We start from the raw sequence: 23,463 nt of genomic DNA, 5'->3' as shown, positions 1-23,463 counted from the left end.
ACTACGTTAAAAACAAATAATTTTTGATTGGGGACTTTTGGCTAAAAACAAGACTACGAAGTGAAATATCTTCCCTCCTTTTAAAGTTGCCTTTGACTAATCAGAATTTACTTTTTCCACCAGGTATGCTTACACTTACTTAACTGTGTTAATGTTGAACAAAGTAATGTATTATTTATTTAACATGAAATGTATGACTGTTCATCATGTCCCGCCAAAATGTCAGGATAAACCAGTTGTGTGTTAGTAAATCTAACGCACCCATCTTTCTCCTTCATTAAAGGAGGGGGGAAGTCAAGTTTGTGTGAAGTTGTGAAAAGTTGTCAACTCGAAGATAAAAAAAAAGAGCAGAGAGAAACTCCTCCCGTCTTCAAATAATGAGCAGTAAGTGAACTTTTCTTCAACTCAGTAGCCCGCTGTAACTAAACAAAAAGCCAGCAGTGACGTGTAAGACCAGAGGAATGTTATTTTAAATAATTAAAACAGTTTAAATACGATGTGTTGGAGTTGTTAAAAAAGTGACTCAACTACTCAGCTGCTAAGTGTCGGTACTCAGCAAACAATATCTACAGCTAGGTTTCTATTTCACACTGAAACTCAAAGTGTTACCAAACAAGTCTACTTTAACCCTGTTTAGTTATATCAAATAGTAGAAGTGAAAGCGTGTTTGTGTTTGGCACTTTTTCTTAAACATGACTTGTTGTGGTTAGTTCATGTTAGCTTAGCTTCGAGGCTAGCTGGCCCTGCGAGCACTTGTGGCTTCACTTTCATTATAAGTTTAAAATCTTTACTCTAATGTGTGTGTGTGGTTGAAGATGAGTGTGGCATTTCCCCCTCCTCCTGGTGTATGTTTTGTTGTTTTAAAGTGTTGTTTTGGATGTGTCTGCTCCAGATCAGTGATATTTTTCTGACTCTTCTTCCGCAGATCAGCAGCAGCAGGGTGAAATGGCGGAGAGCGGCGGAGGCTTCACTCAGAAGAGAAACACTAATTCACAAGTAGGTTCATCACACTTCTTTCCTTTTTTTTGCCACAATAGACAAGTGAAACATTAATCGAATTCCCTGTTCTCAGCCTCTTATCCTGATTGTCATGTGTGGGGGTTTCTGTGTAATTCTTGCAGTTCATTTGTGTCCTCTCCTCGGCTTGTTGATTTTCTCCACAGAGCACATGTCACCGGGGTGGGGAATGGGCAGGTAGATTTCGCCCACACGGGGTGTTCCCGTCAAACCCCCGGCTCTTCATGCACATTTCGCTCGGCCCATTTGGCTGGCCTTGGAGGGGGGGTGGCTAGAGGACTGTGTCAGTTTATAGGGCGAAATAAAAGTGTGGGAGGGAGATGGGTGGGTTTGGGGGGAGGGGAAGCCGAGCCCGCCGCTTCTCTGGGAAAAAAATGTGGTCCCTCCCATATACTCTACCACCCTGCCCCCCCCCCTTTTCATCTTTAAAGTAATTGAAAGTACCATTACATGAGACAGGTTCTTCATGTTATGAAGTAAGATGGCGAATGTAGAAGTGTAATTAAAAAGATTTAACAGTTTGGTCTTTATCTCTGGATCTTAGAGTTTTAAAGAGTGATGTTGAACCTTCTTTCGTCTGTACAGGTCTACTTTAAACTCCACTGATTTCATACAATAACCGTCATATTAAAAAGCCAGTTTTTTTAACCTGTTCTTTTGCTGTTAAAAAAAAGGTTACATTGTGTTATTGGTTTTATCTTTTCATTGAGAATCTGCATCAGGTAATTTAAACTAGTCCAAAATAAGCGACTGAAAATTCTGTTTTTGCTGCAGGGTTTGCAGAATGTTTTTTTTTTTTTTTAATTAATGAGATATATTTTTGATATTTTCAATTACAATTGACTTGCATGTATCTTCTTTTTAGGACTCCCAGCAGCCCTCTCCTCTCGCCTTATTGGCAGCCACGTGCAGTCGAATTGACACCCCAGGAGAAAGTGACTCACCTGCTGACCAACAAAACCAGCAGCAACAGCTGGATATAAACCAAGGTGTTTTAACTTCTACTGCCAATGGCTGGCAGGTTATCCCTCTCAGCATTCAATCATCCTCAGGCACCAACACCATCACCACTGACTCCTCAGGCATGATGACAGGAGGAGACATAGGCAAGAGCAGACAGGTGCTGTCACCTGTGAGCACTCAGGGACAGCAGCAGCAGCCACAGCAATACGTCGTAGCTCAGGCTCCATCGATGCAGGGCCAGCAGGTCCTCACTGCCATATCAGGCGTGATGCCCAACATTCAGTACCAGGTTATTCCCCAGTTTCAGACGGTGGACGGGCAGCACCTGCAGTTGGCAAATACTCAGCAGGATTCTGCAGCACAGGGGCAGCAGTTTCAGATAGTGTCCTCTGCGAATGGCCAGCAAATCATAGCTGCAACTAACAGAGCTGGTGCGGCAGGAAACATATTAACAATGCCTAGTCTCCTTCAGGGGGCCATCCCCATTCAAAATATTAGCTTAGGCAATGGTATGTTACAAAACCAGCCACAGTTCCTCGCAAATATGCCTGTTTCACTAAATGGAAACATCACTCTGTTGCCTGTCAGTACTGGAACAAGCAACGCTGCAGGAGATTCAAATAGCGGTAGTGGGGATACAGGCGGAAACCAGCTCATACAGCAATCACAGCATCCAGCATCTTCCAACAGTGGGGCGAGTTACATGACAAGTGGGTCCACCATCACCACACAGACTTCCTCTTATGGAGTGGCCCAAACACAGAACAGCAACGGCACAATGACGGGAACATTTCAGCATAATGCAGCAAATTCTCTGGGTGTCCCGATACAACCAGACAACAGAGACGCACAGCAGCCACAGCAGATCCTGATTCAGCCTCAGCAGGTCATCCAAGGTGGTGCGCACCTCCAGACCATCCAGGCCGGGGCCATCACCACTGCAGGGGGTCAGGTGTTTGCGACTCCGACACTCAGCCAGGAAGGGCTCCAAAATCTTCAAATCATGCCAAACGCAGGGCCCATCCTTCTCCGCACCGTGGGCCCCAACGGCCAAGTCAGCTGGCAGACGCTACAGATCCAGAGTCCTTCAGGGCCGCAGATTACGCTGGCCCCGATGCAGTCTCTCCCTCAGCTGGGCCATGCACAGGGAGCTGGAGGAGTGTCTGTCAACACGGTGCAGATCCCCGGCATCCAGACCATAAATCTGAACTCGCTCGGAGGCTCAGGGCTGCAGATGCATCAACTGCAGACGGTGCCCATCACCATCGCCAGCACAGGAGGTCAGTCACTTGATTACTCCCCCCCCCCCCCCCAAAAAAAACACAAAAAAACATTAAGAAAACTGTTTAATATTTCAAAAAGGGATCTATATTCATGTGAACTTTCTAGTTACCCTAATGGCTTTATTATACACATGATGCTGAATGGCTCTTTATGTACAGAATGATTCAATCTTTATGTAGTAAATACATTTATTGAAATATATTTATTTCTTTAAAACAATGCATTGCTCATCTATATAAGTAAAGCTGATCAGCAGTTGGTTCAAACAGATGTGTTGAGCAGTGTCGACGATGACGTTGACCCAGATATTTGCCCTGAATTGCAAAGTATTGTGTATTTCAGGAGTTTGTGTTGAAACTTTTACTGGTTAAACCAGTTGAGCTGGCCCAGTGTTGCTCTGCGCTCCGTGCTGCCCTCTAGGGAGACTTCCTGTGTACTTGCTAGAAGGCAGCTCCTCAGAGATCCCATTACAGCACTGTAATAATGTTGTGCACAACGTCTTTGCCCTCCTCTCTTGTTTTATCATTTACTGAAATACACTCAGCATGGGAAACGGTTGCTCTTTTTTAGTGAATGTGATTTGCCTGTTGACCTTATCTTAAAATCACTTATCAGCTCTTGTGTTTCGATAAGATTTGGACTCTCCTTGTTCTGGATGAAAGGTTTTTGTCCTTGCAGCAGTATCAGTGCTGGTGTTGACGTCAGTGTCGTAGTTCAGGATTGTCTGAGGTTTTCTTTTTTTTGTTGCTTGCAATTAGTCGGTCTCTGGCATCTTAATGTGGGAGACAGTTTGATGTCTCTTGAAGGTGGGAAATTCCACCCCAAAAAATGTTTCTAAAATAAAAATGGGTTTGACCTGTTGGTTAACTTTGACGAAAGAAAGTAAATGTTAACTAAAGAGATCTTGAACAATTGTGTAAATAATCAATCCTCATCCGTCCCGACAGGAGAGCAGGCCTTACAGGCAGGAGGAGAAAGCCTGGATGACAGCACAGCGATGGATGATGAGGATATAAGCCCACCACCACAAGGGCGACGGAACCGTCGGGAAGCCTGCACCTGTCCCTTCTGCAAGGACGGTGAAGGACGGTACGTTACTTCACCACCTTCAAATCCAGACCCTTGACAAATTGAAAAGTGTAAATACTGAGTTTTAGATGGCATGTTTGATTTGTGGTTGTTTTTTGTTTTTTTCCTTCTCCCTCAAACAGTGACCCAACAAAAAAGAAGCAGCATATCTGTCACATGCCCAACTGTGGGAAGATCTACGGCAAAACATCCCATCTGAGGGCCCACCTTCGCTGGCACACAGGAGAGCGACCCTTCGTCTGCAGCTGGTCTTTCTGTGGAAAACGATTCACTCGTTCAGATGAGCTTCAGCGCCATAAGAGGACTCACACAGGTGAGCCACAGGATGTCTTTAAACTGAGTTTAAATGACTTTGTGTAGGGCTTTATATCAACACCAACAAAAAGTTCCAAAGAACAGTCAATGTTGACGAGACACAGACCAGCCTGGCTGCTCTTTTCTCCCTCCCAAGGTCATAATCACACAAGTCTGGAAAACAGTGGTTTATTGTTCTAAAAACTAACCGTTGATTTTAAAAGAGTCCTATTTTAAAGTTAGAGAGCAACTCGAGGAGTCGGACAGAGATCGGGGTTTTTGCTTCACAACTGTCCCCGTATACTAAGAGCTCAGCTACCGTACTGTAGTTTGAAGGAGTGAAAATAAACCAAAGAGCGACAGAGCTGCACAGAAACTGAACCCTGTAGACTTCACTGAACACAATAGAAATCGTCATGCTGGAAGCGGGCTGTTTCTCTCTTGGAGACTTTTAAAAACAGTTTGCGTTTCATTTACCGGTGCAATTTTTATTCTGGATTTTACAGTAATTTGAACGGGATTAAGTAGTGGTTGAAATAATTAATTTTATTGAAATGTACCCGGTAATGTTTTAACCATTTAGGTCAGATTTAAATCTCAGATGACAAACATTTACTGGATTCAGATTCTCAAATGTGTACTTTCAGCAGCTTTTTGGTTTTGGTTTGACAAACAGAATTTTTAATGTTGCAGTGAGACTTTGAAAAAAGTTGAGACAATGAAACCGTAGATCATCTCAGGGTTCAGTTTTGACATTTTAATGATCATGAGTTGTTTGAGGATAAATCATCCACTATGTGTTTATTCCACGTAATAGTCCTTTTTAAATACACATTTCATCTGTGGCAATCTGCTAAAACTGAAAATGGATATTAATATATATATTTTTTTTTATTACTCCCTACTTTTCAGGTGAGAAAAGGTTCGTCTGTCCAGAGTGTCCCAAACGCTTCATGCGCAGCGATCACCTATCCAAGCACATCAAAACCCACTTAAACAAGAAAGCTGTGATCCACCCTGTTGGCGGCACCCCAGGCTCCACTGACACTGGCTCCCCTACATCAGTGACAAAAGTGGAAGCGGGCACAGTGTCAGCAAATGAGCAGCACACCATCGTCACCATGGAAACCTTATCTGCAGAGAGCATAGCTCGATTAGCCAGCAGCGGGATCAACATGATGCAGGTGGACCTCCACCAAATTAATGGCAACAGCTTCTGAGGAGCGAGAGGCGCAGGAAGATGTTGCATTCTGACATTTGGGCGTAAAAGGGCAAAAAACCTTTTGAAATACTTCAGACTGGAGAGGTGGCCACAACAAAACAGACACTGTCCAATTTGAGAGTTGAGGCAGGAATATGGATTTCAAACTGGTTTATGAAGATTTGTCTGTGGCATTTAAAGGTCAGAGCTGAGACCTCGTGTAATCTAGGCGTCCCTGACTTGAAGTGGCACTACACGAACATCTGTCAAACATGAAGACCCAATCCTAGGTGATTGCAATAAAGAAAAAAAACACACAGACCAGCACAGTTGATTTTAAATTGGTGGCTTCTCTTTCTGAGGTCCTCTCTAGTAGAGAAACAGTCACAGTCACCTTCTTGTGTTGCCTCACCACTTGTCCCTCTTTCTGTCTTCCTCTCACGTGTCTCCTGCCCAAAAGGACCCGTAACATAATAACCATCCTGAGCAGCCAACATTTACTTCTCTAATTATTGTGGCACCAGTTAGTTGGTAACCATGGATTTTTTTCTTAAACTAACAATCCTGGTATTGTATGAATAACGTAAACCATTTTAGGTTGTAGGGATGGAAAACAGGAGGTCATGACCAGGTCAAAGCCACGAGCACTAATCAGTGTGAGGATGTAGGTGTGTCAGGCCACTGAAATCCTGAGAAGAACTCTTTAACCTCTGATGTAGGTACACACATTCAAGCCATCATGCTTTGATAATTATCATAGCAACATGTTTAGATTTTTTTTCTGTAAATATATATATTTTGGTAATGTAAAGGCTACAGATTTTCTTAGCTTAGGCAGAATCATTCTACACGATTGTGAGATTGCCTTTCAGTTGTATGAACCTCTCATGCACAATCAATCTTAATCTTATATTACTTTTATATACGCGTGTAGACTAAATGTGTAAACTTAACAGATATTCTGCCATAGAAGATTGTATTCTGTTCAGTCTAGACCTTCCCGTTCAAGTTTTTTTTTTTTTTTTTTTTTGTGGTATACTCGTCATCTGATGCTCTGCCTCGAGTCCCTTTGGTTTCTTTTCTTTTGGTGGAAAGTTTTTCTTGAGTCACATCTATTCAGAGTTAAGTATTTTGTAATAATGTCAAGACAGCATCAAATATGTAAGCTCCAAACCAAAGGCTCATACTCCTTTATAAGTAAAACCTATGAGATCTTTCTTTGGTCCCTAAACTCTCATTTTTACTCTTGTAATGCATATGTTAACGTTCTAACTGGAAAGAAGTCCAGCTCGATGCAAGCCTTGGACACGCAGCCCTTCTGTTGTCCATCGATATAAGTTTCAAAACATTTTAAGGGTCAGCGTTTCTCTTGGAAAATGCTCCTCACCTCTGTTGGGATTAGTTTCTTTGTGTCAGAATTCAACTTTATTTGAGAAAGAAAATTGTACGTTTTATGTCAGAAAAATATGTTCAAAAATCTATAAATTTACTTCATCGGACAACAAGTGCTCTTATTTTGTTCCCATTTTAAATAAGGGATTTTATATATTGTGTGTATACAACTACTGCAGATGCCAACAGCTGGATTAAAATTCTGAATATATAACTTGTCTCATTTCTTTGCAAACTTTTTTTCACGATCTAAAAAAAAAGTCAGCTGATTTAAAAAAAAAAAAAGCTTTATTTGGTAACAACTAAATTCATGTGTAACCAGGATAAAAACAGCATAAAGTAACTGAGAAATAGCACCCTCTAGTGTTGACCTCACATCTCCACGTCATCCTCACTCTTCAGTTTGTCTCGGAGGCTGGAAGATAAACATACGTTCAAATCCAACATGTTCTGTTCCTTAAAAAAGGGATTAGCAGCATAATCTTATTTTTATTCTTTATTTTTAGAGTTTACAACAGAGGCCACATGAAGTCACTTCTACATGCTCGGGTACATTAAGAAATTACTGGAATACTTTCAAAACCTCTGAATGTATCAAACGGGGGGGGTGGATTTCCTCACCTGCTGAGGTAGGAGTGGACATCAGAGAAGCCGTGATACTGAGCGAGGGGAAACAGAATGCCCGTCGGGCAGCGACCCTCGCGCTGGCGACAGAAACTGCAGTTACAAATGCCTCGACAGGGAGGGCACTTCCACGCCTGTGCAGAAAATCAAATGGTTAAAAGTAAACTTAATACTAAAAAGGGAAAAATACAAACTCCATTACAATGAGATTTATAGCTGTGGGGTTTTGACTCAAAGCTTTTTCTGTGCTTCGTACAATTTGTTCAGACTATGAAGGAACTAATGAACAAGAAAATGGATCAGACCTTCTCCTTATGAAGCTGGGTGGTTTCAGGTACTCGATTCTTTTTGGTTATGGTTACAACAAACACTTTAGTGTGAACTACAGTCCAACAGTGTCAGAAAGTCTTATCCACTGGTTTCTGAAGTATTACTTTAAGATATATATATAAATCCATGCCATATAGAAATATCTCCTGCTCTCGCACTCTGTTCTTGCTCCTCTGTCTGTAATGTCAAAAAGGTATCTGATCATTTGAAAAAGACACGAAAACATAATGACAGTAAATGCTGAAACCATGTCATCTCTTTTCTTCAGACAGATTGTGTGTGTGGGCAGTTCTACCGGGTCGAGCAGCGCCTTCTTGACATCCTCTCCGTATCTGTTCCTCAGACACGGCCCACAGAACTGACCCTGAATCCCTCGACAGTCCTCACTGCGGCAGCACGTCTTTGTGTCAATCGTTTTCTGACGGCACTGATGGCATGTGGAGCCCTGAAAAACATACAAAGGCTTCAGCTAAAGAGTAAGACGACAGGCACTGACATGTTCACAGCACTTTATAGTATAGAAGTAAAGGAGAACAATTCATCAACAGTCATGACTTCCTCTGTTTCTCCTCAAATATCAGGACTCTGAAGCAAAGCTGCTACACTGACTGGGCTCACATACTTCATGTTGAAAAAAGTAACCTTTAATATATTGTCTTATTCCCATAGAAGTCTACGAAATGTTAAGTTGATTCAGGCTGTTAACTCACAGTAACTCGATTGTAGACTTTTTCAGTCATGTTGTCGGCGACCAGCTGCAGCTCATCCTCTGTGATGTCCTCTACGGGGCGGATTAAATGAGGTTTGCTCTGATTAGGACGTGGGGCACCTCGGTCACGTGGGGCTCGGCGTACCTGGAACATAAAAACAAAAAACTGAACGATTTTTTTTCTACTTGCAGCAAAGTTTCACACGCTAGTTAACGACAGAATGATTTATGAAGCTGGACAAAGACTACAAAAAGGTTGATTTCTAAACTTCATACAGGAGATAATTGTCATGAATTCATTTGTTTTCCTTGATAAAAGTTTATCAGTGAATACAATAACACATTCAGCCCTTTTCATATTCTTAATTTAATGTGTTGAAAAACAAAATATCTGGAGGAAAAATACCAGAAATGTGAAACTGCTTAAAGGCTCTCCAAACTTATTTTCTAAATATTTTCTTTTAGACTTGTTAGGTGACACGCTGACCTCCAGCAGCTCCTCTTCCAGGCTGAACTCCAGCTCTTCCTCCTTAGGGGCTAATGGGACTCCACCTCCTCCGCCCATTGAGCGGGTCACTCTGCGGGACGCTCGCTCCGGGTTCTTCCTGGACTCTCCTCCGGAGCGTGGAGGACGCTGCAGGAGAGAGTGAGAGACAAAAAAAAGGAAGATTGGTAGCTAACGTAACACAACGTATCACAGCATTCATTCATCATGAGCACTTCTTTATAACCTTCTACTCACAGAACTTTTCCCTTTTGTTTTCTGTTTGCCTGCTTGTTTATTCAGAAGCCCGGCCCCTCCGGGCATCTTCTGCAGGTCTGCCATTAGCTGAGCTAACTGGGAGAAAACAGGGATGATAAGAGGTTGGAAACATAAGTCATTCTGACAATGAACATGTGCCCAGACTTGAACAGCAATATCGTCACCTTTTTTTCATCCAGCTATTGACATGGTTTACACAAAGAAATTATATTTTTAAATACAACAATTCTATGCCAAAATACAAAATTGCAAGTGAAAGCCATGACATTAAAAACTTCAACCCATGTTCCTGTATCAACACCTATTGGAAAATTATCCAAGCTCTAAAAGTTAGAGCCATAGCTTTAAATCCACGATAGACGGCTCAAAATGTACACTGTGCTTTTGTTTGAGTTTTACCATTGCTTTGTTGGCCTTAATGTTCTGTTGTCTCTTGGCCAGGAAAGAATCAGCCAAATCTTCTGCTGAATCAGATCCGGGCTCTTCAGCAGGAGACGCTCGACCTTTTTTTATCATCTCATTTTCATCTTCAAATGTGACATGCCTCATCCTCTTTGCGCTGCGTTGATTTCGTGCCCTCTTGACTCCTCTCTTTATTTTCATCTTTCCTTCCTCTCCTTTTTCTTCTTCATCCTCATCAGTGGACTGCTGGGTAGAAGGAGTGGAGCGGAGAGCCACTCTTAGCCTAAAGGGATGGGCCCCTGAAGATGGTTTGGATGTAGCTTCCTTCTTGGGGGAGAGCTCAGGTTGGGCTTCATCACTATTTTCCAAGTTGAACTCCTGGATGTAAAAAACAATTTATTTTTTAAAAGAAGCAATTGAAACATTACACCATAATTTTCACAGAAAAAAACATGTTTATGATAAGTCTGCCTGTAGCATTCAGTGTTAATCCCCTTAGACTGTAGTTCATGTGACATACATTATAGCAGATGCATTTAAATGTTGTCTAACTTCACTAGAGCAAGCTGACTTACCTTTTTGTCGTGGTCAGTGACGTCACCGTCAGAAAAGCCGTAAAACGTGCGCTCATTTTCAAAGTCATCCTCGAAGACATGAGCTAATGCTAATGCCGGATCTGTTTTGATGGAGTTCATTACAAAGACTCCAGGCGAAAGAAACACACAGCAAACTGAATGAATGAAACATTTACAGCCCCGAGGATAGTTGTCCTTGCTCCAAGAGCATTTATTATACAAACAAACATTTACAGGACAGCAACTAAAAAACAAACATAAGCACACACTAACGCATCACGTGATTAAATGAGGAATTTTAGTAGCAAGTTAAATAACTTACACAATATCACATTGTTTCGAACCGCCTCATATAAAATAAATATTAAACAACTTTACCTGTATTGTCTGTGAGAATTACAGGCTTCTCACCTGCTACTAGGTCGGCTACTGTCCAAGGTTCAGTTTGCTCTGCTCCATCAAAGGTGTGCACGTTTTGTAGTGTAGGGCAGCACGATTACAAGAATTTACCGAACCCGCCCTTGATGAGGACTATTCATGGTCTACCCACTAAATGATTAATAAATTAATAAAAAAAGGTAACGAACCAAGAAATGAGAAACTGTTTTTTTCTAATTCGTGGAAAAAATAGTAAGGCTTTGTAGATCAGGATCACAAGTCCTACAAAAGAAAACCTTTAATAAAAGGACAAAATAATAATTAGATTTTATTGTACTTCTTTATCTGTTTTTTATTCGTTTTTTCTCAGGTGCAAGCCTGTAACTTGTTGTTGTTGTTTAAAAAAAAAGCTTTATGTATTTAGCTCAGGTTATTAAATGTGTAAACAACAGTCCGCTTGTTTGCAAAAAATAATGAGCAGGTTCATTTTCATGACAAAAAATGTGGAAAATAGTCAAAGCTGTTAAAAAAGAAAGAAAGAAAGAAAAACAAAATACACTGACTGAACATTTTTTATTTAATGAATATCTTTCAGCCCTCGCTAACATGAAAAAGAACAATAACAAAACATGCCTTCTGATTCTTCAATTGATGTCAGGCTGCAAAAAATCTCCTCGAAGGCCACAAATGGCCCCCGGGCCACACTTTGGACACCCCTGCACTAAATGATCATAAACGACTTCTCTCCGCACAGATTAGTTTGTCTTTGTAAAGTGTGTCAGACAAAAAGCTCTTATGGAGACCCATCTATGCATAACAAGGTGGCAAAGATTTAAAAGTATTCAAGGGAGTATAACATAAATTCCTTGTTGGAAGTAAAATTAATGTTGACATATGAAGTTAAGACGAAAGCTGAAAGGGCAAAACTATAGCCATAAGTGAAGGTGTTAAATGTCTTATTTTGCCTCCAACAAAATGCACCTAGTGTTTAAAATGGGTATTGAAATCTAGATTCTAAACATTGGAAAGCGCTAAACTTGCCCCTGGACTCAATGCATATCTAGGGTTGCCATGTCTCAGACACTAAAGCTTCAGTGTTTAGCCAGCTCTCTATCTTCCTTACAAAAACCTAACCTCTTTCTATTATTCGAAAGCCCCTCCAGTATTTATCCTAGTTTTACCAGAATTCTGGTCGTGGAGTTTATCAGAAAAATGCTGAGGCTTTTTAGGTCGCAGGAGATATTCGCAAAAAAAAAGTCAGTACAGCTCATTACTTGCTCAGGTTATTTTCAGTTCACTAAGGCATGCGCTTCATCACAAAGCCTTCGTCAGCATTGCAGACAACGAGCTGCTCACCCAGATAATACTTATTTTTACAGTCTATGGATAATACATACTTAAGTGAAATTCAGTGTGCTGACTTTTCAGTTTTCTTTGTAGTCTTTTTGCCGTCGTGTTCCTGAAGTTTGCTCATTTTTTGCTGTTTGAAAATAATGGACTTTCAATTTGATTTAAACTATTCTGAAATGTGGTTCTAATAAATCCAAACAATTAAAAAAGGGAAGGGTAATCATGAACTTGAAACCTGTGGAAAAAAAGTACATGCTGTATCTTTATTTTTAGAAAAACGTTATTTTGTAATAATATTGTGTCGTCAATGTTAATAATGACATATCATCTTGTAGTTCTAATAAACCTTCTCTATTGTCTTCTTGATTAATTGAACTATTCATTCCTTTTTGCTGGCACATTTTTCATCAAATGTCGACGCTGAGTTAAATTCTCTCTGTCAGTGTCCCCAGGGATCGTGTCCTTGAGTTTACCTGTGGTCCTAACGCACAGATCAAACTGCAATCAGCCCCACAACTGGAAGAAGATGATAAGCCTTAACAGTGGAAGAAGATTACATCATTTTTTATATTCCCATGGCTGCAGACACATGCAGGTGTGTGGCAGTGGGAGTGATGCCGGGAAATGTGGGAAACTCCTCTCACATTCCCAGGACTGATAAGGTCTCAGTCGCTGCTGGCCAGTCTCTGCTTAGAGTGACCATGATCCTGCAACAGTGGCGGCTGATTTTGGCTGTTGGTAAGTGCATTCGTGCAAACCTTTTTCTGCTTTTGAGTCTTGCATACAGTTTATAAATGTTTGTTTTCTATCTCAAGTTTAACCGTCTATAATAAGGTCTAAGTGTGTGTCCTATGTTTGCAGTGACATAAGTGATATAAATCTGGAAACTATCATCCAAAGGCTTTCTTTCTCAAAACATGTTGATCAAACTGTGGCTTGTAGTATAACATTTGCTTTACTCCAACTATGTGATTAGCAAGAAAAATGAATTGTGGATTCAACAGTAAACAAACACCTTAAGAGTTTACATCCAAAAAACTGTTGCTTAAAGCCAGACAGAACAGTTTTATTTTGAAGGTTCGAGCCAAATGTTTAAGGAGCGATTTGTCTGTCCTCCCTGTGCCAGAATGCATCGTTTTCTGCATCTGCAGCCAGTCTTTTCTCCTGAAGAGACGGTGTGCTTTCCAAGTGTCTCCTCAGAACAACAAATATACAGCTGCTGGCAACGTGAGTGGTACAGTTCAGCTGTGTGAGAACACCCAGTGCTGTGTTGGCTATTTTCTGATCATCGATGGCCAGCCAAAAGTCGACCTTCTCGGTAAGAAACTGTCAATTTAGATATCTGAATAAGTGCCTGTTAATTATTCTGTGAGGTCTGGATCATCGTTTGTGTTTTTTCTTTTTTTAATTAAATTCAACCCAGACGCTCAAACGACAGCATTATCATATAAAAATTAATCTGTAGGCTAAGTATGGTTGCTATGTTTTTATATTTGTCTCTTGTGTTCCTAATTTTTCATTTGCAGCTTGCGATGTAGCTGAAAAGTCATGCACAGATGAAATCTGTAAGGCTCAAACCCGCTTCAACGGTCGTCTCATAAAGTGTGTGTGTAACACAGACTTCTGCAACAGTAACATCACTTGGACCCCGGAGACGAAGGTGCCTCCAACCACCTCCTCTTTTTCCACAGGTATCATAATAAATTTCTTTTTTTAAGAAGTTATTAGAGTTTGACAACAAATCTGTGATGAACATCGATGATCACTTAGAAATGCAGTCAAAGTTATAAACACAGTCTAATAACTGAAAGGGGAAGGAGTTCACCAACTTTTGCTTTCTTCTTAGATGAAATAGTGAAAACTGCTGTATTCATTCTGGTCGGCATTGTGTGGGCCATGTGCTGCATGATTGCTGCTGCTAATTGGAGAGGCTTCTTCAAACAGAAAAGTGAGTTCCTTCCTTTTTTTAACATCAAGAAAAGAATTTCATGTGACGCATTTATACGGTCTTTTATTGTGGATTTTTGTTTTATTTTTCATGGGATGTTCCTTTCACCATGCTCATGTATAGGTTGTGTACATAGTACCCTTTTGGCCATTCAATATTTTATATTAACCCTATATTATATTTCTTGGGGTTTTTTTTATTTCTAAATGACTGCCATTTATTTTATTATACCCGTCCACTTTTGTGAACAGAAATGAGAACTAAAAGTGAATTTGACAGTCCTGGTTACAGTATTTATAAATGATGTAATGTCTTAACACTTAATCTTGTATTTTATAAACGATTTAAATAATTCTGTTGTTATTGTACATTTTTATTTACCTAGCACAGTTTGTCTATCAGATTGAGAAAACTCCCAAATTACTGCTCATGTAAAACTCTTGAAAAGTAATATTCACAGATTTTAAACAGGATTAAAAGTTCACAGACTGTATGACTGTCGCCTTCAGTGTTCTGTGTTAAGTAACCGCTCTGCTGTTCAGGGTTTTAGAGAAACACATTCTTCAGGCATGTTTTTGAATATTCTAAAGTAAGCTTCAGTTCCCATGATGTCTTTGTTTTCTTTGAACCCGTTTCATTCTCTCAGCTGGACTGACCTTGGTGTTTATCTCAGCTGTAACACTCCCTTTTACCTCTGTTCTTTGTTACACATCTTTGTTTTATCTTGGGCACTTAACGTGACCTTTGTGTATTTTGTTTGACCCTCAAGCTCTGTGTGTTTAGTAAAAAAGACTTTCATTATTTCAGAGAATCCACCCCTCTTTGATGATAACAGTTTCACAAGATTGTGTTCCTGCCAAACAACACAAACCCCTGAGATCATCACTTCTGACATTGAACTGCAGCAGGTGAGTCACTCTGTTTCTTGTGTTTATACTTTATAAAATCATCAATCCACACATCCTCTGTTAAGTTATATTTTCCATGTATGTTTTTACGTTTTGTCAGATTGTGAGCTGTGGGCATTTTGCGACTGTGTGGAAGGGGGAATACCATGGATTTGTGGTGGCAGTGAAAGTTTTTCCTGTGGGCTGGAAAGATAAATGGACTGCAGAGAAGGAGGTTTATGAGTTGCCATTAATGAAGCATGCTGGGATTGTCCCCTTCCTGGGTGCTGGGAGGAAATTGGATGGAGGCAGTTGGCTGATGGTCCTGCAGTTTACGGAATATGTAAGTAGTCAAGATGAGTATGAAAATGTTTTCCTTTCACTTTTGCACTTTCAGAGGGTTTAGAAGTTATGAAGAGGAGACACGAGAAGAATGAGTCTTTGCAGGAAAGGAAAGATTTGATTTTGTTTTATTATGTTATTTCAATGATTAAATTTCAGACAGACAAGAGGAAAATATTTAAAAGAAATATTGAACGAGATAATAAAAACCATCCTTTTATTTTTTTCCAAGTGATAGAGACAAAAATATACAAATCTAAAATCTTCATTTCAAACATTAAAATTGAATAGAGAAATTAAGGTCAATACAATCGATTTTTTTTTTCAATTCATGAATAATTCTTTCATGAATAATCTTTTTAGCTCTTTTGTAACTCAGCTGTGACTATTACATTGGATCTATTTAAGATGATTCTAATTCCTCTTTAGAGATGGATTAGAATAAAACAAAAGTGTTCTTACATAAAGGGGTTGCCATGCATATACAGTAACACACAACAGTATAATTAATAACATAGCATAATATCATACTATAGATACTGTACACTGTTTCTAGGACACACCTGCTAATAGAGGGGTTTAATTTATGTTCACTACTGTCCACATTTTAAAATAAGAGTAGGTATTAAAACAAAATGCAAACATACATACATAGGCATCAACTTCACAATTTCTAGTCATTAAAGAAACACATGTCAAACATTTAAGTATAAACCTTTAGATGAAAATGTCTTTTAGAAAATAACATGCATTTCAATCAGGTGTGTCGAAACATTTGACTGGTAGTGTATGTATTTTTCATTGTTTATATTTTCTATCTGCTCTGCTATTGATTTTTTTCAACTGATGTTCTTCTTATTTCAGGGTTCTCTCCACTCCTTTCTGAGTAAACACACTAGTTCTTGGATGTTGTCCCTAAAGTTGTGCCAGTCTTTATCACAGGGACTTTCATATCTCCACTCGGACCTTCACAGACATGGTATGGGCCAGATTATTACTGTGGGCAAATGTGTTTGTCTTTTTGCACGTCCAGGTTGCCGCCCACACAGAAATCTCGCCTCTCTATCATATCTGTAGAAGTGAAGATACAGTTTGAATACATGTTTAACTAGATTGAGTTGTTTTTGTCTAACAGGAGCTAATACATTATGGTTATTATTTTAATTAAACCCCATAAGCTAATATACAAACAGCTCACATTGTACAGGAATACATAATTCTAATATTTTTTACAGATACATACAGTAGCAGCGTAGAAGAGGCTGAGGCCTCCGACACCAATAAAACCTTCCTTTTTATCATGTGTCTTTTCTTGCAGATGTGCACAAGCCTCCTGTGGCCCACAGGGACTTGAGCAGCTTCAATGTGCTTGTGAGAGCAGACAGGACCTGTGTGCTGTGTGATTTTGGATGCTCGACCATCCTGCGCTCTTGTTCAGGACAAAAGCAGCTGCAGAGCCCCGCAACAAAAATGGAGGTGAGACGGAAAAAATGCAAATCCAAGGAAGATAAAGATTCTACACAGATGTGACATATAACTGCATATGCGGTCAATAAATGTTTTAAACCTTGAATACATAAAAAAAAACAAAAAACATTTTGCATTTCTATCCATCTGCAGAGTCATGTTCAGTTGGGCACACTGCGCTACATGTCCCCTGAGATCCTGGAAGGCTCCATAAACCTCAGCAACACCTGGTGTCTCCTGCAGGGGGACATCTATGCTCTGGGACTCCTGCTATGGGAGATTTGGATGTGCTGCACTGATTTATTTCAAGGTACAATTACTCAATCAGAAAAACAGACAGTTATAACTTGCCTCTAAAAACATAAAAAAATAATTTCCATAAATTTAAAAATCGGTTTTAAAAGAGAGTTCATCTTTAGCAGTAGGAGTCAGCCCAAGAAAGAACATGTAAGGTATGAAAAATTGTAGATTTAAAAGTATTTTAAGCTGTGTGATTTAGCAAAGGGAGTAATTTGCATGATATTTGTCTCTGAGATCGAATGGACAATTATTACTTTTTTCTGTGAGGTTTATTGTCCCTTTCTCTGTGGTGGTTCTACAATGACTTTAAATTTGTTCATATGTCTCCATCTGTAGGCAACACTGTAGTACGTCATCTGTTGCCTTATGAATCCGAGCTGGGAGTCAAAGCTACACGAGAAAACCTCATTCAGCACGTATGTTACATGGAACAAAGACCCCCTATACCTAGACACTGGGAACTGTTACCACAGGTATTCTTGCACAGGTGCTACTTACTTGAACATGACATTTGCATTTAGGTTGTTTTTAGTCAGAAAAATGTGTTAACTAATAGTTTATATCTTTTAGGGTTCTGTGCTGCAGGAGCTCCTTGCAGATTGTTGGGACTGTGACCCGGATGCCCGACTGACCGCTCAGTGTGTTGCAGAGAGATTAGACAGATTAGCTTCACTTCCATCTCATTTCTCTAAATGATCTTTGCATTTTCTTCTTCAGCTTGAATCGTTATATTTTGTATATTATGCATTTGTACTACTCTTTGAGTTACTCGTTTTAAGCTTTTTATGGTATATTCATCCATTTGGCCGTTGCATGTAACCCATAAACTTCTACATCTTTCTATTACTCTCTTTCTATTCAAAATTTAGTAATTCAGCTTCAGTCATGATCAATTTAGGAATGTTTCCATATAAGGCAAACTGGGAATTGTTTTTGAAAACTCTGGGAAATAAATTTATTTTGTGTCACTGTTTATATCTGTTTTAGTTTTTTATTTTTATAAATTCAAGAGACTTTCAACCTCTACTCAAACTTCCAGTAATTAGCTAAATGTTTTCACAGCAAACATTTGACCTGTAGTAGCCAAACAATCCTGTAAAAGATGTTACCACCATTGTTACATTTACACTACTCACAATAAATTAGGGATATTATGAGGTCCTCAGTGCTTTACATATTGATGCCGATACCAAAACATACAAAGAGACAAGCCTTTTCAATGTGGCATCAATTTCAACATTTTGGGGATATGAAAAGCTCATACTGTAAGTTAGTAATTCCCATTTTATCATTCAAGCAGCCATAAATACACAACGTCGCTTAACGGACGAGCAGCGCCACCTGGCCATAGCACGCCTTCAGGTCAATAGCAGGCAGTCAGATGTTGCTAGTAAACTTTGTGTGTCTCAAAAGTTTCATCAGAAAACTTGCAGCAAAACACAGAACTACTGGCAGTGTTTGTGACAGACCCAGCAGTGGAGCCCCACGTTTGATGGACCGCAATCAAGAGTGTAAAGACCTATGCACTCAGACATCTTTATGCTACTGGCACAGGCCTGAAGTGCCTGCAGCTCACTGCACATTGTGTATGTGTGTGACAGTACTAAGATTTCTACAGAAACCCTTCGCAACCGACTCCACTGCTTTGGCTTGAATGCCAGACAACCGTTGCAGGTGTGTCCACTGACACCAAATTTACTGTCTTTCACTGTAAAGCACTTTGGTTGGCTACTCGCTGTTTAAATGTGATATAAATAAAGTTGACATTGACATTAGAATCTATTGTGAACAAAGATATCAAATATCCCACATGAGGTACATACAGTGAAATATTCATAACATACAGTATAATAATATTTGCTGGATGGTTTGAGGTTTTTTTAAATAATCACAAGTTTATCCCAGTTTATATGATATTTTACAATGTATCCCAATTTATGGGATAAATTTACTTACAATTTTCAGGTAGCCGGGACACAAACTAAGTTTTTTTTTGTTTTTACAGTGATAGCGCCTACATTACTCAAAAGGTAGCCGATATTTTGAGGTACGATTATTTTGGTCATTTTTGTACTATTTGTTTATAAGAATAATAAATGAAAGCCCTGGAAATTCTGCTGTTTTTATATCTCAACACAACTCTTGATCTTTGAGGTCATGGATTTTGTGTGATAGCCTACAACACGATGGAGTATGATGAATCACAACTTTCAAGTCAGGTGTGAGTGTGACTCCTCCCTTGAAGTTATCATTCTACTGTTAATAGTTGGGAGTTAGCGTCAACATTTCCATTATCGTAACTCTTTGTGCCACAGAAACCTGTGGATCAACTTGTCATACGTATTTGGACTCAGGCCATTACGCAAACCCTGTGCGTGACCTTTAATGACGGGCGGGGCTTCCTCGTGTTTATGCGCTGCTTCCGTGCAGCTCGATACGGAAGAAAAGAGGGAGTCCATCCTGAAAATAATTCAAGCAGACCCGAGGCACTTTTTTCAGGTAAGTCTTTGACACATGGGAATTGACCGACAGTGATTCCAAGCATGTGTGGCTCAAAAAGATAATGCTCTAGAGATGAACATCTTTTATGTCGGTTTTTTGTTGACTCATACTTGTTTTGTAAGCATAAAAAGAGAAATTGTTGCGAGATTCCTGAGGATTTGACCAAAATCTTGACAAGACTAGTAACTACATGGAATGAGTGCATTTATGTAATCTGCGTGAAAATAAAATTATCAAAAGCTACTGATGCGAGGAGGCCTACTTCGTTTTAAAACAAATTAAAACAAATAAAACTGGACCTTGAAGCTCAGGTATTTTGGACTGCACTGTAGGTTCAGGTGTAGGCTACCTTAGAAACTGTAGCCGACTTACGTCGTTGCTATAACTCACACTTTAGTTATTAATTCAACTGAAATATTTCAAATGTTGAGCAAATGTAATTCTTATGAAAAAGATATGGCATCACTCTATTCGTACAATTCATGTTAGAGATGTACTTTGTGTTGGTGCCAAAATATGGCCTACACTGTAAGAAACACTTTAAGTTTATCTTATGCTGATTTTTTTTTTTTTTTTTTTTTTTTTAAAGAAAAGTTAATATTAAATAAACTGTATGAGGCTCTTAAAGTTTTCAAAAGTTATTATTTGTGATTTCTCCAAACGGACAAAATAAGTCCAAGAGAACATTGTCCTGGGTATTGAGATGGTAATATCCATGGTTTCTGGTTCATGTTTTTAAAAGTAGACTGAAGGTGTTGGAGGAAGATGCTTAAGGTTGTAGATGCTTTGACTTGTAGTGTTTGTTGTGCTGCTGCCCCTCTTGGCCAGGACACGCTTGTCAATGAGATTCTTAATCTCAGTGATGTTTTTCATGGTTAAATAGATTAAAATAATAATATGAAGAGTTATCTATTGAAATATGCAGCAGATGATTTAAAAGAGTCAATTTAACAACAACAAGAAGTAGTAAAAAAAAACCCTCCACAAAGGATATAATCTCTGATTAAATGAATCGAAGACACAAGTCAAACAGTATGATTATTGCATATTGTCACACCCTTCAGAAAGTCTCTTATTACCTGAATCTTTTTCACAAATGTTCTTCTCTCGCTGTTTTCTCAGGATTTTGTGCAAGAATTTGGGTATTTGACCCGTAAAGTCCATACAGATTACCAATGTGGCCAAACCAAGGTAAAATACCAGTATTAAAAAATGAACTCAGTAAGTTTTTATTGTAGCCTACATGAGTGTTTTAAAGAACATGTCTTTATGTACATTAGGTCCTCCCCGTCCAATGGGCCCACCAAACCCAGCCTACCCTCCTGGTTACAACCCTGCATTTCCCGCTGCTCCTGTTCATGGTCTCTTCCCCCAACCTTCACATCCAGGCCAGTACCCTGCTGGCCAGTACCCAGGAGTGAACCCAGGCATGGTACCACCAAATGTAACTCCAGGAGCGATGCCTTTTGGAGCTCCTGGGCTTCATCCTTATCCTATGGCTCCAGGTGCATTTCCAGGGGTCCCTCCTGCAGGTGTTCACCCGGGTCCATACCCACATTCTCCTAAAGGTGGCCACAAAGGCCACCACAAAGGCCACAAAGGTCACCATAAAGGTCATCATCATGGAGGGCTAAATCCCATGGCTGGAGGAATGGGTGGAATGGGAATGGCAGGAATGGGGATGGGGATGGGAGGAATGGGGATGGGGATGGGTGGACATAAAGTCCACAAAAAGATGAAGAAGATGAAGAAAGCACACAAAGGGAACAAGCATCACAAACATGGAAAGGTGAGAATGTGTCATTGTCAAATAAAAAGATTAATCTAGAACCTGCCTACAGCTGTCAGCCAAAGACCCCCACTTTATTTAAGTCATGCACCCCTTCACTAAATAATGTTAAAACTGTCAAGTCAATATCAATGTAATTTGCCGCAGCTAAAAGAGACAGTGCTACACTGCCTTGGCACTTAACAACAATGCATTTAAATACATTTATTTGCTCTCCACAGTCATTGTAGTGAAAAAAGGGCTGCAACAAAAGATTTTTTTAATGTTATCGTCAATTAATCAGCAAAATAATGAACTGTTTGGTCTCTAATTATGTTAGACTATTGCAAAAAATCCCATCACATATTCCCTGTACAAAATGTGATAACTTGTGAGGGTCTAAATCCCAAAACATTCAGTTTTTGGACATATAAAGTTATTAGATGCCTGAATCTTGCAGTTTTCCTGGGAAAAAAACTGTATTTTAATTGATTTGTTAAAATGTACCCTCCCATCATTCCGCCAGTGGATTAGTTGTTTTAGCTTCATATAAATATTTCTTTAACAGAATGGAATAATGTAAGAAAAGTCTATATTTAACTGTTTAAAGCAACCTTGTCAGATCTTCATGTTCAAAATGGCAGATTAAATATGAAACCAAACAAAAAGAGGGACCCAATATGTTCATTCATTATACATTGAAATAGATAGATAGATAGATAGATAGATAGATAGATACTTTATTGATCCAGAGGGAAATTCAAGATGCAGTTTCTTCCAGTCATTGCGCACCTGACCTTATCTACTCTGAGGTTAATGGAAGTTCATTCACAACCTTGTATCTAGGCAATAAACACTATCATGTTTAATATGTGTAATAATCATCTCTGTCTTTTCTTCCACAGTCCTCCAGCAGTAGTAGTAGTAGCAGCAGCAGCAGCAGCAGCGACTAAGACTAAGGCCACAAGTTCAAGACAAGACAGTCACAGAAATGCTGGTTTGCAAAAAGGCATACTAGCTATTAACAGCAGACACACAGATTGATATGACTTACCTTTAACAGGATTTCTGTAAAATGCAGTGTTTCATCATTTCTTTGTTGGGTTATTATACTATACATTATATTATATTAACGAATGTTTCTTCTTGGTGGAGGTTGATAGAAATACAAAATGTATATAGGAACATTTTCAGACAGATTCATTTATTATATGGTCACTATATCATTTAACTGCTGAAAAGGCCTTTATCCTTTTTTATATCTGCACAAATTGTAATTATATGTATTACAAGGATATTTAATTGATCCTGCTCAATAAATAAATCTAAATACAATGCCCAAGTTGTGTGTGTCGCAAATGATGTTAACTAATAAATAATCGGGGGTTTAGTTACCCTTAAGTCATAAATTGAGTCAAGGGTCAAGGCATCTTTATTGTCGCCACAGCTGGTCACATACACATTCATAAACAAAACTAATAATCAAACTAACATGAAGTGCATTAAACATGAAGCATAACAAATGATAAACGTGAATATCATTATTTAAAGTGCAGAAATTAAAATTCAATTTCTATTTAACAAACAAATAGCAGCAGGTATAAATGACACCCAATGCCTTTTAGTCTTCATTGCACTTTACGCCCACTAGTGGTCTTATAAATCATTTTTTTTATTTTTACAAGTTTATATGAATATCAGAAAAATTGGCAAACCATATGTGTTATTCGTGTTTATATGAGATATGGATGACTTATTCCTACTTTAAAGTGATGCAATATTATTTCACTTGCATACAACAACCCTTCTTTTAATTCCTGATCTTTTATTTTAACTTGTTGTGTTACATCATAAAGTCCCACAGTCGAGTTGAAGCCT

General features: G+C 39.2%; 4 protein-coding genes across 8 annotated transcripts; 3 read left to right on the top strand and 1 right to left on the bottom strand.

The window, feature by feature from the left end:
• The first annotated feature begins 34 nt into the window (after nt 1-34).
• Nucleotides 35-7,454, top strand: sp1 (sp1 transcription factor). 2 transcript variants are annotated; one of them, XM_079342026.1, is made up of 7 exons: nt 35-123; nt 284-384; nt 926-996; nt 1,883-3,260; nt 4,212-4,353; nt 4,476-4,666; nt 5,560-7,454. In XM_079342026.1, the coding sequence occupies exons 2-7, from the start codon at nt 378-380 to the stop codon at nt 5,865-5,867; spliced, it is 2,097 nt and encodes a 698-aa protein (XP_079198152.1). In that variant the 5' UTR covers nt 35-123; nt 284-377; the 3' UTR covers nt 5,868-7,454. The 2 variants fall into 2 exon arrangements, with proteins under 2 accessions (XP_079198152.1, XP_079198153.1); XM_079342027.1 differs by lacking the exon at nt 35-123 and having other exon boundaries at nt 383-447.
• A 63-nt stretch (nt 7,455-7,517) lies between these two features.
• LOC306822800 (cell division cycle-associated protein 7-like) lies at nt 7,518-11,186 on the bottom strand. 3 transcript variants are annotated; one of them, XM_079342030.1, is made up of 9 exons: nt 11,022-11,186; nt 10,644-10,771; nt 10,066-10,446; nt 9,646-9,741; nt 9,391-9,537; nt 8,905-9,048; nt 8,490-8,639; nt 7,862-7,998; nt 7,518-7,655 (listed from the first exon to the last, which is right to left on the bottom strand). In XM_079342030.1, the coding sequence occupies exons 2-9, from the start codon at nt 10,761-10,763 to the stop codon at nt 7,613-7,615; spliced, it is 1,218 nt and encodes a 405-aa protein (XP_079198156.1). In that variant the 5' UTR covers nt 10,764-10,771; nt 11,022-11,186; the 3' UTR covers nt 7,518-7,612. The 3 variants fall into 3 exon arrangements, with proteins under 3 accessions (XP_079198156.1, XP_079198157.1, XP_079198158.1); XM_079342031.1 differs by lacking the exon at nt 11,022-11,186 and adding an exon at nt 10,966-10,990; XM_079342032.1 differs by lacking the exon at nt 11,022-11,186 and having other exon boundaries at nt 10,644-10,796.
• Nucleotides 11,187-12,816: 1,630 nt separating this feature from the next.
• LOC306822508 (anti-Muellerian hormone type-2 receptor-like) lies at nt 12,817-18,292 on the top strand. Of its 2 annotated transcripts, none has more exons than XM_079341590.1 (11): nt 12,817-13,109; nt 13,498-13,689; nt 13,898-14,062; nt 14,218-14,319; nt 15,127-15,227; nt 15,328-15,549; nt 16,413-16,527; nt 16,867-17,024; nt 17,169-17,325; nt 17,652-17,788; nt 17,886-18,292. In XM_079341590.1, the coding sequence occupies exons 1-11, from the start codon at nt 12,947-12,949 to the stop codon at nt 18,009-18,011; spliced, it is 1,638 nt and encodes a 545-aa protein (XP_079197716.1). In that variant the 5' UTR covers nt 12,817-12,946; the 3' UTR covers nt 18,012-18,292. The 2 variants fall into 2 exon arrangements, with proteins under 2 accessions (XP_079197716.1, XP_079197717.1); XM_079341591.1 differs by having other exon boundaries at nt 17,652-17,802.
• A 1,419-nt stretch (nt 18,293-19,711) lies between these two features.
• prr13 (proline rich 13) lies at nt 19,712-22,922 on the top strand. Its single transcript, XM_079342080.1, has 4 exons — nt 19,712-19,814; nt 20,940-21,008; nt 21,098-21,606; nt 22,491-22,922. Exons 2-4 carry the CDS (start codon nt 20,993-20,995, stop codon nt 22,536-22,538), a joined length of 573 nt encoding a protein of 190 aa, XP_079198206.1. The 5' UTR covers nt 19,712-19,814; nt 20,940-20,992; the 3' UTR covers nt 22,539-22,922.
• The last annotated feature ends 541 nt before the right edge of the window (nt 22,923-23,463 follow it).

The sequence above is a fragment of the Symphodus melops genome (genome assembly GCF_947650265.1).
Source record: "Symphodus melops genome assembly, chromosome: 4".
NCBI classification, from domain to species: Eukaryota; Metazoa; Chordata; class Actinopteri; order Labriformes; family Labridae; genus Symphodus; species Symphodus melops.
This window is presented reverse-complemented; position numbering and strand designations above follow the sequence as displayed.